Source organism: Octopus sinensis, linkage group LG30 (genome assembly GCF_006345805.1).
Source record: "Octopus sinensis linkage group LG30, ASM634580v1, whole genome shotgun sequence".
In the NCBI taxonomy this organism is placed as follows: domain Eukaryota; kingdom Metazoa; phylum Mollusca; class Cephalopoda; order Octopoda; family Octopodidae; genus Octopus; species Octopus sinensis.
In genome coordinates this window covers 12769790-12785812 of record NC_043026.1, presented here as the reverse complement: position 1 = coordinate 12785812, position 16023 = coordinate 12769790, and the positions used below count along the sequence as shown (strand labels likewise).

Here is a 16023-nt window from a genome sequence, read left to right as displayed (position 1 = left end):
ATTGTGACCAGCGATGTGTAACTACATCTGATGGACTTGTCGGTCACGTGATATATATATATATATACACACACACACACTCAATGTCTAGGTGTAGTTGTGAGGATAACTACAAAAATATTTTATATTTTCATTCCTTTTGAAAGTGCTTTTATTCGTGATTTGGGCTTTGACTGCCCTTTCTAGCATGTAAGGTGTCCTGGGAAAGGCCACCTCTTTCGTGTATAAATACTTAAATTCTTTACATATATGTATGTATATACACATATACATACACACTCAATGTGCATGTGTAATTGTGGTTTACAAATTTTTACATTTCACCCAATGTTATATGATGTCATTTGTTAATTAATAAAGAAATGTTGTAACATTTCTCTTTTGATCTCTCCTCTAAATCTAAATATTGTTTCTTTATTATTTCAGATTCACAGATGACATTGGCACAAAACGACTTTTGTTCATTGGAGACATCTGGAATATTTACCATGTTTTTTTGAAGACGAAAGGAAAACGTTTTAGAGAACAGATATAATAACCCAACTGCTATAAATCCAGGATTGAATTACTGTGAAATATTTGCCCTGAGTGAAGATTCATAGCAACATTTGCCCATCTCGTTATCTGGGGCTTTTGCATTCTAATTAAACTTGAATATATTTACAAAGGGAGTTTGCAGAATTTTGGATATCAATAAAATCAAGGTTGATAACAGTTGAAATATTTCCAAGGAATAAATTACAAGAACGAGAATAAGAAAATTACATTCTGTGGTGAGAGAAGAAAGATAAGGGGAAAATTTAATACTGTGAGAAACTTCAATGGTTGGGTCTGTTTGTATCCCTTAGAAAAATGTCAAAAGCATTAGGAAAATTAGGATATCATTGTAAAATTTGTGGTAAATCATTCTCTACAAATAGTAACTTGGTTAAACACATTCGTGTTCATACAGGTGAGAAACCATTTCGCTGTGTTACCTGTGGTAAATCATTCTGTCAAAACGGTAACTTAATTAAACACATACGTATTCATACAGGAGAGAAACCACATCGCTGTGTTATCTGTGGTAGATCATTTTCTACAAAAGATAGCTTAATTAGACACAAATATATTCATACAGGTGAGAAGCCATTTCACTGTGATACCTGTGGTCAATCATTCTCTGAAAAGAACAATTTAACTAAACACATACGTATTCATACAGGTGAGAAACCATACGAGTGTGATGTCTGTGGTGAATCATTCTCTGAAAAGAAAAACTTAACTAAACACAAATGTATTCATACAGGGGAGACACCATATCACTGTGATGTCTGTGGTAAAACACTTTCTACAAAATGTAGCTTAACTAAACACATGCGTATTCACACAGGAGAAAAACCATTTCACTGTGATGTCTGTGGTAAATCATTCTGTGGGAGTAGTGACCTGACTACACACACACGTACTCATACGGGAGAAAAACCATATCATTGTGTTATCTGTGGTAAATCATTCTCGACAACCTCCTATTTAATTCAACACAAATGTATTCACACTGGAGAAAAGCCATTTCAATGTGATGTCTGCGATAAATCATTCTCTCGAATTGGTGACTTCACTCAACACAAACGTACTCATACAGGAGAAAGACCATATAATTGTGATGTCTGTGGTAAATCATTCTCTAGAATTTCTTGTTTAAGTCAACACAAGGTTATTCACACTGGAGAAAAGCCATTTCAATGTGATGTCTGTGGTAAATCATTCTCTCGAGATGGTGACTTGACTAAACATAGACGTACTCATACGGGAGAAAAACCATATCATTGTGACATCTGTGGTAAATCATTCTCTGAGAATAACAGCTTAACTAGTCACAAACGTATTCATACAGGGGAGAGACCGTATCAATGTGATGTCTGTGGTAAATCATTCTCTCAGAGAAGTAACTTAACCAGGCATGCATCCATCCATGTAAAAGTTTGATTATATCGTTGTCAAAATTCATTAAAACACCCAACAGCAAACAATATATTCTTTCTACCTCTCCTGTCATACTTGACCGCTAAATCTTTTTCTTTTCTTTTCTCTCTCTCTCTCTCTGTTTATTTTCTCTTTTTCCTCTCTGCTGAAGAGCATAGGCTTGAAACATAAAAGACTCTCACTTTCCTGTGTTTGAAACCAATAAACTTGCTTGTTCACACACCCGTCTTTGTGTTTTGCTTTTCTGTAAATTTCAACTATATATATATTTCTTTACTACCCACAAGGGGCTAAACACTGAGGGAACAAACAAGGATAGACAAAGGGATTAAGTCGATTACATCGACCCCAGTGCGAAACTGGTACTTTATTTATCGACCCCGAAAGGATGAAAGACAAAGTTGACCTGAGTTCAAATTCTGCCGAGGTCGACTTTGCCTTTCATCCTTTCGGGGTCGATAAGTAAAGCACCAGTTTCGCACTGGGGTCGATGTAATTGACTTAATCCCTTTGTCTGTCCTTGTTTGGCCCCTCTGTGTTTAGCCCCCACCAGCCACGTAAAGAGCACCCACTATACTCACGGAGTGGTTGGCGTTAGGAAGGCCATCCAGCCGTTGAAACATTGCCAGATCAGACTGGGCCTGGTGCAGCCTTCTGGCTTCCCAGACCCCAGTTGAACTGTCCAACCCATGCTAGCATGGAAAGCGGACGCTAAATGATGATGATGATGATGATATATATATAGTTGAAATTTGTTCAATGCTAGAGGGGCAAACACATACACACACACATATATATATAACCATATATATGACAGGCTTCTTTCAGTTTCCGTCTACCAAATCCACTCACAAGGCATTGGTCGGCCCGAGGCTATAGCAGAAGACACTTGCCCAAGATGCCATGCAGAGGGACTGAACCCAGAACCATGTGGCTGGTAAGCAAGCTACTTACCACAGAGCCACTCCTGCGCCTATGTATATACATATATATGTATGTATATACATATATATGTATGTATGTACATATATATATACATGCACACATCCAAAAGTGGAGACTTTCAGACGATGAATATTTAAGTTAATTTTGATACTTCTAATTGTACCACTTATAAATGCTGATGCGGACAAAGTATTAAGCCATGTCAATTTTATGAAATTGTTAATAGCACCAACCGATCGTAGCCGCTGCCAGACTCCCCTGGCACTTGTGCCAGTGGCACGTAAGAAGCACCCACTACACTCATGGAGTGGTTGGCGTTAGGAAGGGCATCCAGCTGTAGAAATACTGCCAGATCAGACTGGATTCTGGTGCAGCCCCTGGCTTCCCAGATCCCCGGTCGAACCATCAACCCGTGCTAGCGCGGAAAACGGATGTTAAACGATGATGATGATGATGAAGCGAACGCTTAGCAATAATTGGATCCATGGCTGCTTAGAAACTTCTGCTTTTAAATCTTCCAAAATATTCAGGAGTAAAAATAAAAGCAATTCCATTATCATGACAATATGTATATCATCATTGGTGGCGCTGACTCGTGTCTGAGTAGTTACTCTATAGCGAGTGAGTGAGCCCCTTCAACTTGTTGGGTGCCCCTGAGGTGGCTGTTCAGGGAAAGGATGATATATATTTTTATTATGGAGATGTACTTGCATAGCAAGTGACCTGATCTGAGATCGTGTGCTGGAACGAAAAATATAAAATATATATATAGGCGCAGGAGTGGCTGTGTGGTAAGTAGCTTGCTAACTAACCACATGGTTCGGGGTTCAGCCTCACTGCGTGGCATCTTGGGCAAGTGTCTTCTGCTATAGCCCCAGACCGACCAGTGCCTTGTGACGGAAACTGAAAGAAGCCTGTCATATATATGTATATATATATATATATATATGTATATATATATATATGTGTGTGTGTGTGTGTCTGTGTTTGTCCGCCCACTCAACATCGCTTGAGAACCGATGCTGGTGTCTTTACGTCCCCGTCACTTAGTGGTTCGGCAAAAAGAGACCGATAGAATAAGTACTGGGCTTACAAAAGAATAAGTCCCGGGGTCGATTTGCTCGACTAAAGGCGGTGCTCCAGCATGGCCGCAGTCAAATGACTGAAACAAATAAAAGAGAGTAATTTCTTTAAGAACATGGCCACCAAGGCCGTTGCTGGGAACAACAAAGATGCGTTTATCACAGCCAAGATATTAACCACAGTAACCATGGTGATTTGCATCAAAATATTATTACTATTTTTTTCCTTCTTTCTTCAAATTTTCTTCCGTTTCTCGCCGAGTGTTTTCCGTTACAACCTGTTTCACCCAGGAGAATATCAATAACATATTTTTGTATGTTTTACACGGAGATTTTGGTGTGAGTAAATATATTTTCACACTAAATATTGATTTGTATAGCATATATTTATTTATTGCCCACAAGGGGCTAAACATAGAGGGGACAAAGAAAGGCATTAAGTCGATTACATCGACCCCAGTGGATAGCTGGTACTTTATTTATCGACCCCGAAAGGATGAAAGGCAAAGTCGACCTCGGCGGAATTTGAACCCAGAACGTAGCGGCGGACGAAATACGGCTACACATTTCGCCCGGCGTGCTAACGATTCTGCCAGCTCGCCGCCTTTACATACCTATCTATCGATTGATCATACGTGCCGGACCTCTTACCTGGCTTCCAGAAATCCGGGAATATGCCGACTTGAAAAAGACACCCTTCCCCCATCCCACATATATAAAAAAAATAGAAATTTTTACGGTGAGCAACGATCTTCTTCTTCAAATGTAAACAAAAGAATGTTCACCAGTTTGACTGCAACGGTACCCATACCGTAATTTAGCCTCTTAGCAATTATTGATCATAATATTCCATGCTTCCTGAGATTCACCAACACTACACCTGATCTTTCTCCCCTCCATACACACACAAACACGTATCTGACTCATACACTGTTCGCTTCCCAGGCATTTCTACATTACTCCATATGCTTTATTACACACTTTCTGACAGGTTGTGGGGCACCTGAGCCCTGGATACAATAATTTCGTTATTATTATTATTATTATGAAATAAGGGTTTCAAATTTTGCCAGAAGGGAGCGATTTGGGGAGAAGGGGACGAGACGATTATATCGAGCGCAGAGTTTTCATAGTCCCTATTTCCTCCTCCCCTTTTGGAGCGGAGGGAATAAGTATCCCTTAAGGAGTTGGTTCTGGGGACGGGGGGGGGGATCCCCGCAGATCGAAAGAGGGGGCGGATTACTTTTGTCACATGACACCCCACACTTCCGTTTCCGCTACATCCTGCCTGACGCGGGAGAAGAACCGTAAAGTGTTTTTGTTTGTTTTTCACGGAGATTTTGAGGTGAGTAAACATATTTTCACTCTAAATATTGATTTGTGTAGCATAACAAGTAAGATATCCACACCTATCTATCGATCGATCGATCGTAGGTGCCGGATCTCTTATCCGGCTTCCAGAAATCCGGGAATACTTATACCGTGTATAAGATGACCAGGTTTTCATCTTTACACTTTGTGGGTCCTGAGGGACGACTGTGGCCTTCCTTGCTGCCTCCCCCTTCTCTGGTCATATCTAATTCGGATTGTTTTCCTCCTCCAGAGCACACAACACTACGCTTCAGTGAGCGATGTTGAGCAGAATCTTCCAAAGTTAGACTAAGTTTCACCAAAGAACAGACGGAATGAGACCCTCAACACAACACGGCCTAATTTCCTATTTTACAAACGTAAAATCGATTCACAGTCGAAATTGCATCAATGAATTGCACGAGTATTCTTGTCGCAGTGGACCTTATGAGAAATGGCACTTTGTTTGCCAGTTCTTCGCAGTCGCAGCATATCTCCAGAGGTCTCGGTTTTTTTGTCATTGCCTCTGTGAGGCATAATGTTCAAAGGCCATGCTTCACTACCTCATCCCATGTCTTCCTGGGGCTACCTCAACCCCGGATTCATTCAACTGTTTGGGAGTGGTACTTTATTTACACAGCTCTCCTCATCCAATGTATGTGCGTATATATATATATATATATATATATATATATATATAATAATAATAATAATAATAATAATAATAATTGTGTACAGTGCTCAGGTGCACTACAACTCATCTAAAGTGTATATATAATCAGGTGTAGTTTCGGCGGATTTCAGAAAGCATGAGGGCCTTAAAAGATGCAGTGTCATGGCAGTCAACAACTGACGCAGGCAGTTTGTTCCATGCTTCAGCAACTCTCAGCGTGAAAAAATGTTTCCGAAAGTCATGGGAGCTGTGTTGTTTTCTGACTTTGTAGGCATGTCCACGTGTGTTAGACACATGGAGATCAAAAAGGTGTTCAGTGTTGTTGTTGGTGAGGTGGTTGATAACCTTGTGGGTGTTTACCAAGTCCGTCGCCAGATGCCGGAGCTTCAGTGAATCCATGCCCAGGGAAACAAGGCGCTCAGAATATGGTAGGTGTCTGATGGAGGGTATGCGTTTGGTTGCACGTCTCTGGACAGATTCCAGGAGGTCAATGTTCTGTGCAAGATAGGGGTTCCAAACTGATGATGCGAATTCCAAGTGTGGTCGTACCATAGCTGTATACAGTTTTAAATAGATGGCTGGGGAGCGGCTAACAAAAGACCTGCTGAGTGATGCCAAGACACCCTCGGCCTTCTTGACAATTTTAGAGATATGCTTTGTCCAACGCAAATCACTGCTGACAGTGATGCCTAGGTCACGCTCGCAAGAGGATTTCTTGATATCAGTGATGTGGAGGGAATATGTGAACGCAGGGTTTTTTCTCCCAAAATGCATGGTGGTACACTTGTCCACAGCCAGTTTCAGTTGCCAGTCTGTGATCCATTGCTGCATTGTGTCTAGGTCTGATTGCAGGAAAGAGTTGTAGACATCAGGATCTGTCCTCTTGATTTCAAGGTACAGCTTGATGTCGTTTGCATATTTCAATACTGTGGCATTCTTTAAATTGGCATCTATGTCGTTAATGTATGCCACAAACAAGAGGGGACCAAGGACAGATAATAATAATAAATATTAGGGAATAAATCCAAACTTACAGGGAAAAATCAGATTTAGGATTAAATCCAATTTTATAGTAATATATTATATGATTTGCCTAATAGTGGTTTTGTCTCTAATTTAATATATTATATATATATATGTATATATTCTTTTCAGTAAAATAATTAAGATTCAAGTGAGTTCCAATGAATTCACATGAATGTGGTACTTAACTTATATGCACCAGAAATCTTTATGGTATTAACCATAAAATAATGTGGGGTGATTATAAACAAGAAAAAAGCAACAAGAATGGATCAGTTGTTCAGTACAATTGTTTCATACGAAGAACAGATTTATTTAAAGCTGCAAATATTGCAGCAAATACAAGTGTCCTGTATTCATCAGCCAAAACACATATGAGTTTTCCAAACATCCTAGGGGGTTTGGTAAACTCATATGTGTTTTGGCTGATGAATACGGGACACTTGTATTTGCAGCTTTTAATAAATCTGTTCTTTGTATGAAACAATTGTACTGAACAACTAATCCATTCTTGCTGCTTTTTTCTTGTGTGAATATATATATATATAAATATATATATATATATATATATATACACACACACAGTGTGATGGAGTAGTTGTAGTCTACAGATTTTTAGATTTCACCCAATGTTATATGATGCCATTTGTTAATTTATAAAGAAATGTTGTAACATTTCCATTTTGATCTCTCCTCTCTATCTAAAACTGTTTCTTTATTATTTCAGATTCACAGATGACATAGGCACAAAACGACTTCTGTATATTGGATACATCTGGAATATCTATCATGTCTTAAAGACTAAAGGAAAATGTCTTAGGGAACAGATATAATAACCCTACTGCTATAAATCTAGGGTTGGATTGCTGTGAAATATTGGCTCTCACCTGAGATTCATAGCAACATTTCTCCATCTCATTACCCGGTGCTTTTGCATTCTAATTAAACAGCATCTTTAGATATTGATAATGATCACTGTTGATAGCAGTAGAAATATTTCTGAGGAATAAATTATTACAAAAGAACAAGAAAAAGGAAATTATATGATTTGGTCAGAGAAGAACGGTAAAGGAAAAATTTGATACTGTGAGAAACTTCAATGGTTGGGTTGATTTGTATCCTTTAGAGAAATGTCAAAAGAACTGAGAGAATCACAACATTGGTGTGAAATCTGTGGTAAATTCTTCCACACAGGTAATGATTTGATTAAACACATTCGTGTTCATACAGGTGAGAAGCCATTTGACTGTGATACCTGTGGTAAATCATTCTCTCTAAGACATCACTTAACTGGACATAAACGTATTCATACCGGGGAGCGGCCATTTGACTGTGATACCTGTGGTAAATCATTCTCTCATAATTGTCATTTAACATATCACAAGCGTATCCATACAGGGGAGAAACCATTTCACTGTGATGTCTGTGGTAAATCATTCTCTGCAAGTAGTACGTTAACTAAACACAAATATATTCACACAGGAGAGAAACCATATCCCTGTGATATCTGTGGTAAGGCATTCACTTTGTATGGTCACTTACACGGACACAAACGTTTTCATACAGGAGAAAAGCCATTTCAATGTGTTACCTGTGGTAAGTCATTCTCTGAAGGTAATGCCTTAACAACACACAAACGTATTCACACAGGAAAGAAGCCATATCGCTGCAATATCTGTGGTACATCATTCTTTCAAAATAGTGTGTTAACTACTCACAAATATATTCACACAGGGGAAAGACCATATCAGTGTGACACCTGTGGTAAATCATTCACTGCAAAACAGAACTTAATTAAGCACAGACGTGTTCATACAGGGGAGAAACCATATCACTGTGACATCTGTGATAAATCATTCTCTCAGAGCAACAGCTTAACTACTCACAAACGTATTCATACGAGAGAAAAACCACATCACTGTGATATCTGTGGCAAATCATTCTCTGACAACTCAAATTTAACTAAACACAAACATATTCATACAGGTGAGATGCCATATAATTGTGATATCTGTGGAAAATCTTTCTCTCAGAGAAGTAACTTAACTACACATGCATCTGTCCATGTAAAAGTGTGATTGTATCATTGTCAGAATTCATTAGAACATCCAACAACAGCCGAAATCTTAAAACCATTCTCTCTGGTAAATCACGGCTTAACCTTTGTGCCCTTAACAGCAATCATTAACTCCTGACAGAAACCATACTCATCAAAGTTACCACATTGAGATGGTTTTTTTACAGCCAGATGCCCTTCCCTATGCCAACCACTTCAGCCACTTTAGTAGATTCTTACCTGGCATTCACATAGTTTACCTGGACACAGGTTGCTTTTTAAAATCCATTCCATTCAGAAAATAACTTGTAAACATAAATTTATTCACATAGTAAAAAAAAGATATGTGTGTGTGATAACAAGCTGTTATCAATATACAGATCAATATACAGACGGATAGGTATGTAGACTATATGAACAGACACATTTGGAGACACAGATCCTCACATATAAAGATGCACATCCATACATACAAACATGGTACATAGTTACATAAACACACACACACGCAAGGAGACAGAGGTGCATATATACACAAACACAGACAGGCAAGCACATGAATGTGTATTCTATCCATTCTATTCAGGACCAAGTTGAAGATTGTGTTTTGGAGAAAAAAGAAGACAGGGCAATGTTGTTTCTTACACTCCCAAGAAGAGGCATAAGGTTGCGGACAAACCATTTCTCGAATCTGTCGAGTGTTTTGTGAAAAAAAACCCCAAAAAAACATGACCTTGGAGCCTTACCAAAGACAAGAATCTGGATATTCTCTGTGTAGAAGTGAAATTTTATCATAAACATATGTGGTGCTGCACAGTAATAAGAGACCCGGGTGAATGAAGAAGAATGCAAATGCCATGAATTGTATTATGAATGCCCTCGATTGATGCAAGAAGCTCTGCAATGACATCTGGACCCAATTTGTTGAGACTGGAGAAGTTTCAGAGCAGAGGTTGACTGGAAATGGAAATCCAAAATCTTCAGTAATAAGAGACCCGGGTGAATGAAGAAGAATGCAAATGCCATGAATTGTATTATGAATGCCCTCGATTGATGCAAGAAGCTCTGCAATGACATCTGGACCCAATTTTTGAGACTGGAGAAGTTTCAGAGCAGAAGTTGACTGGAAATGTAAATCCAAAATCTTCAGTAATAAGAGACCTGGGTGAATGAAGAAGAATGCAAATGCCATGAATTGTATTATGAATGCCCTCGATTGATGCAAGAAGCTCTGCAATGACATCTGGACCCAATTTGTTGAGACTGGAGAAGTTTCAGAGCAGAAGTTGACTGGAAATGTAATCCAAAATCTTCAGTAATAAGAGACCTGGGTGAATGAAGAAGAATGCAAATGCCATGAATTGTATTATGAATGCCCTCGATTGATGCAAGAAGCTCTGCAATGACATCTGGACCCAATTTGTTGAGACTGGAGAAGTTTCAGAGCAGAAGTTGACTGGAAATGTAAATCCAAAATCTTCAGTAATAAGAGACCTGGGTGAATGAAGAAGAATGCAAATGCCATGAATTGTATTATGAATGCCCTCGATTGATGCAAGAAGCTCTGCAATGACATCTGGACCCAATTTGTTGAGACTGGAGAAGTTTCAGAGCAGAAGTTGACTGGAAATGTAAATCCAAAATCTTCAGTAATAAGAGACCTGGGTGAATGAAGAAGAATGCAAATGCCATGAATTGTATTATGAATGCCCTCGATTGATGCAAGAAGCTCTGCAATGACATCTGGACCCAATTTGTTGAGACTGGAGAAGTTTCAGAGCAGAAGTTGACTGGAAATGTAAATCCAAAATCTTCAGTAATAAGAGACCTGGGTGAATGAAGAAGAATGCAAATGCCATGAATTGTATTATGAATGCCCTCGATTGATGCAAGAAGCTCTGCAATGACATCTGGACCCAATTTGTTGAGACTGGAGAAGTTTCAGAGCAGAAGTTGACTGGAAATGGTAAATCCAAAATCTTCAGTAATAAGAGACCTGGGTGAATGAAGAAGAATGCAAATGCCATGAATTGTATTATGAATGCCCTCGATTGATGCAAGAAGCTCTGCAATGACATCTGGACCCAATTTGTTGAGACTGGAGAAGTTTCAGAGCAGAAGTTGACTGGAAATGAAATCCAAAATCTTCAGTAATAAGAGACCTGGGTGAATGAAGAAGAATGCAAATGCCATGAATTGTATTATGAATGCCCTCGATTGATGCAAGAAGCTCTGCAATGACATCTGGACCCAATTTGTTGAGACTGGAGAAGTTTCAGAGCAGAAGTTGACTGGAAATGGAAATCCAAAATCTTCAGTAATAAGAGACCTGGGTGAATGAAGAAGAATGCAAATGCCATGAATTGTATTATGAATGCCCTCGATTGATGCAAGAAGCTCTGCAATGACATCTGGACCCAATTTGTTGAGACTGGAGAAGTTTCAGAGCAGAAGTTGACTGGAAATGGAAATCCAAAATCTTCAGTAATAAGAGACCGGGTGAATGAAGAAGAATGCAAATGCCATGAATTGTATTATGAATGCCCTCGATTGATGCAAGAAGCTCTGCAATGACATCTGGACCCAATTTGTTGAGACTGGAGAAGTTTCAGAGCAGAAGTTGACTGGAAATGGAAATCCAAAATCTTCAGTAATAAGAGACCTGGGTGAATGAAGAAGAATGCAAATGCCATGAATTGTATTATGAATGCCCTCGATTGATGCAAGAAGCTCTGCAATGACATCTGGACCCAATTTGTTGAGACTGGAGAAGTTTCAGAGCAGAAGTTGACTGGAAATGGAAATCCAAAATCTTCAGTAATAAGAGACCTGGGTGAATGAAGAAGAATGCAAATGCCATGAATTGTATTATGAATGCCCTCGATTGATGCAAGAAGCTCTGCAATGACATCTGGACCTAATTTGTTGAGACTGGAGAAGTTTCAGAGCAGAAGTTGACTGGAAATGGAAATCCAAAATCTTCAGTAATAAGAGACCTGGGTGAATGAAGAAGAATGCAAATGCCATGAATTGTATTATGAATGCCCTCGATTGATGCAAGAAGCTCTGCAATGACATCTGGACCCAATTTGTTGAGACTGGAGAAGTTTCAGAGCAGAGGTTGACTGGAAATGGAAATCCAAAATCTTCAGTAATAAGAGACCGGGTGAATGAAGAAGAATGCAAATGCCATGAATTGTATTATGAATGCCCTCGATTGATGCAAGAAGCTCTGCAATGACATCTGGACCCAATTTGTTGAGACTGGAGAAGTTTCAGAGCAGAAGTTGACTGGAAATGGAAATCCAAAATCTTCAGTAATAAGAGACCCGGGTGAATGAAGAAGAATGCAAATGCCATGAATTGTATTATGAATGCCCTCGATTGATGCAAGAAGCTCTGCAATGACATCTGGACCCAATTTGTTGAGACTGGAGAAGTTTCAGAGCAGAAGTTGACTGGAAATGGAAATCCAAAATCTTCAGTAATAAGAGACCCGGGTGAATGAAGAAGAATGCAAATGCCATGAATTGTATTATGAATGCCCTCGATTGATGCAAGAAGCTCTGCAATGACATCTGGACCCAATTTGTTGAGACTGGAGAAGTTTCAGAGCAGAAGTTGACTGGAAATGGAAATCCAAATTCTTCAGTAATAAGAGACCTGGGTGAATGAAGAAGAATGCAAATGCCATGAATTGTATTATGAATGCCCTCGATTGATGCAAGAAGCTCTGCAATGACATCTGGACCCAATTTGTTGAGACTGGAGAAGTTTCAGAGCAGAGGTTGACTGGAAATGGAAATCCAAAATCTTCAGTAATAAGAGACCCGGGTGAATGAAGAAGAATGCAAATGCCATGAATTGTATTATGAATGCCCTCGATTGATGCAAGAAGCTCTGCAATGACATCTGGACCCAATTTGTTGAGACTGGAGAAGTTTCAGAGCAGAAGTTGACTGGAAATGGAAATCCAAAATCTTCAGTAATAAGAGACCCGGGTGAATGAAGAAGAATGCAAATGCCATGAATTGTATTATGAATGCCCTCGATTGATGCAAGAAGCTCTGCAATGACATCTGGACCCAATTTGTTGAGACTGGAGAAGTTTCAGAGCAGAAGTTGACTGGAAATGGAAATCCAAAATCTTCAGTAATAAGAGACCCGGGTGAATGAAGAAGAATGCAAATGCCATGAATTGTATTATGAATGCCCTCGATTGATGCAAGAAGCTCTGCAATGACATCTGGACCCAATTTGTTGAGACTGGAGAAGTTTCAGAGCAGAAGTTGACTGGAAATGGAAATCCAAAATCTTCAGTAAATCCTGATCTTCATCTAAATCTTAATTTGGTGATTCAATACTGTTGCTCTTTAAATATTTACAGAGATTATTTTCCCTGGAGGATATATATATATATATATGTATATATATACCACTGATAGTGTTTAGAAGACCTTGTAACTTCTGTGATGGTGTTAATACATGGGACCAATGCCAAGACAGACATTCATCTCAGTGGAGTCCCCTCCTTTCCCCTGGACTGTCCCTTATTAGGGTGTGTATTATGTCTTCTCCCCCCCCCCACTACACCTCATCATCCACTACAATCCCTTTCCTCCACCTCCTCCCCAACACCACTCTCTCCTCTCTCTGTCTTCTAGTCTCCCACTTCCAACTGTATCATTTCTCTCTTTCTGCTCCTCAATATACAAAGCTTCACCACTCACTGCATCCCCCTCCCTTTTCCTCCCCTGTCTACCTCCCACTCTCCTCTTACACTCACAAACCCACCTCCCTCACTGCAACAGTCTTTCTCTTTCTCTTGCATATTAATCCTCAGACTTCTTCAGCAGATGCAGTTACATTCCATCCATGACTCTCCAGTTTTTTTTTCTGACGTTCTTTATCCAGCATTACATCAGCAAGTAGTCTTTAATTTTCAGAACCAGAAGGCTTAAATTGCATAGAATTTAGCTGTTGTTTCTAGCAGGTGAAGTGACCATATATTGATCAAACAAAAAGAAAATATTGATGAACAAATAAAATTCAGCTGAATATATTCTTTTCTTCTTTTACCTGTTTCTCTGTTTGTAGCCCCTGGCAACAGACAGGGAGATGGGATTCTATCTGTTTCCACTTCTGTTCCAAACTGGATACAAATACTATGTCGAAATTGCTTCTCAAAATATGTATCTTATGTAACCATAAATATAAAATATCTTCTAGAACCATAAATGGACACAGGACAGACAATGTAATCTTGTATATGAGAGCAACTACGGACTTTGTATTTTATATGAGAAGTCCCAACCAACGGATTGCATATCGGAACCCACCTGTGGAACTTTTGCTACCAGGCTGCAAAGAAATAATTCATTTGTTTAAAATTATATAATAATTAAATTGAATATTGGACTTGAATTTTAAAAGAATTGTTTAAATATTCAATATTCATCTCTGCTCAATACTCTCATAACGTAACCACATTTATAATTAAAGTATAATTCTATAATTACTGAGTATTTTACGTCTACCTTTACTATCTATAATAACATTGGCTACATTTTGCAATTAATGTATATTTTTTATTTATAGGCGCAGGAGTGGTAAGTAGCTTGTTTACCAACCACATGGTTCCGGGTTCAGTCCCACTGTGTGGCACCTTGGGCAAGTGCCTTCTGCTATAGCCCCAGGCCGACCACAGTCTTGTGAGTGGATTTGGTAGACGGAAACTGAAAGAAGCCCGTCGTATATATGTATATATATATATGCGTGTGTGTCTGTGTTTGTCCCCCGTATCATTGCTTGACAACCGATGCTGGTGTGTTTATGTCCCCGTTACTTAGCGGTTCGGCAAAAGAGACCGATAGAATAAGTACTGGGCTTACAAAAGAACAAGTCCTGGGGTCGAGTTGCTCGATTAAAGGCGGTGCTCCAGCATGGCCGCAGTCAAATTACTGAAACAAGAAAGAGAGTATGTAATTCAACTAATTTTCAGATTCGAAAGAAATTCGCTACACGAGAGAGAAAAAAATTATACACTTTGTCTTCTCTTTAATAAATCACTCTTTTATTATTTCCCCTCTGAATCGAAATGCAATGGAATCATCCATGTACCACAACCGGTCCGCATAATTATTGTCTGGCATGAAGCCGGTCCATTGTAGAAAAAAGGTTGGAGGGCACCGTTTCATATATACATCTTGTCCACGACTCTATCTATGCAAGGGAGATAACTTAGCATTGCGATATTTTTAATAAAATCTTAAATATAATGAAATTATTGTATACAGTGCTCAGGTGCACCACAACTTGTCAGAAAGTGCGTATAAAGTATATGCAGTAATGTAGAAATGTCTGGAAAGCGAACAATGTATGAGTCAGATACATGCTTGTGTGTGTATGGAGGGGAGAAAATCAGGTGTAGTGTTGGCGAATCTCAGGAAGCATGGAAGTTTTGAAGGATGCAGTGCTCCGACAACTAACAAGTGATGCCGGCAGTTTGTTCCATGCTTCAGCAACTCTTAGCATGAAAAAATGTTTCCTGAAGTCTTGGGAGCTGTGCTGTTTGCTGACTTTGTAAATATGACCATGGGTGGAGTTTGAAAAGGTGCTCAGAGTTATTGTTTGTGCAATGGTTAATAACTTTATGGGTGTCTGCCAAGTCAGCTGCCAGACGTCGGAGTTTCAATGTGTCCATGCCCAGGGAAGTAAGGCGTTCATAATATGGCAAATGCCTGATGGAGGGTATTCTCTTGGTTGTCAGATACATGCTTGCGTGTGTAGAAAATCAGGTGTAGTGTTGGCGAATCTCAGGAAGCATGGAAGTTTTGAAGGATGCAGTGCTCCGACAACTAACAACTGATGCTGGCAGTTTGTTCCATGCTTCAGCAACTCTTAGCGTGAAAAATGTTTTCTGAAGTCAT

At 39.2% G+C, this 16023-nt stretch overlaps 6 protein-coding genes across 6 annotated transcripts in view; 2 read left to right on the top strand and 4 right to left on the bottom strand.

The window, feature by feature from the left end:
• Window positions 1-4883, bottom strand: part of LOC115226476 (zinc finger protein 678-like) — an 18570-nt gene extending 13687 nt beyond the window's left edge. Inside the window, exon 1 of the mRNA XM_036515082.1 lies at window positions 4873-4883. The gene's annotated coding sequence lies outside the window, so the exon portion shown is untranslated. The remainder of the gene's footprint in view (window positions 1-4872) is intronic.
• LOC115226589 (zinc finger protein OZF-like) overlaps window positions 1-16023 on the top strand; it is a 414387-nt gene that overhangs the window by 292027 nt on the left and 106337 nt on the right. The gene's annotated exons all lie outside the window — the stretch shown is intronic.
• LOC115226645 (zinc finger protein 845-like) overlaps window positions 1-16023 on the bottom strand; it is a 364992-nt gene that overhangs the window by 298928 nt on the left and 50041 nt on the right. The gene's annotated exons all lie outside the window — the stretch shown is intronic.
• The window catches only part of LOC115226534 (zinc finger protein OZF-like), a 24108-nt gene that overhangs the window by 4107 nt on the left and 3978 nt on the right, over window positions 1-16023 (bottom strand). The window lies entirely within an intron of this gene.
• LOC115226475 (zinc finger protein 431-like) lies at window positions 4892-9216 on the top strand. The gene is made up of 2 exons (XM_036515078.1): window positions 4892-5337; window positions 7766-9216. Exon 2 carries the CDS (start codon window positions 8169-8171, stop codon window positions 9114-9116), a length of 948 nt encoding a protein of 315 aa, XP_036370971.1. The 5' UTR covers window positions 4892-5337; window positions 7766-8168; the 3' UTR covers window positions 9117-9216.
• LOC118768514 (zinc finger protein 383-like) overlaps window positions 13934-16023 on the bottom strand; it is an 8165-nt gene continuing 6075 nt past the window's right edge. Inside the window, exon 4 of the mRNA XM_036515168.1 lies at window positions 13934-14027. Within this exon, the coding sequence (XP_036371061.1) occupies window positions 13934-14027 (94 nt within the window). The remainder of the gene's footprint in view (window positions 14028-16023) is intronic.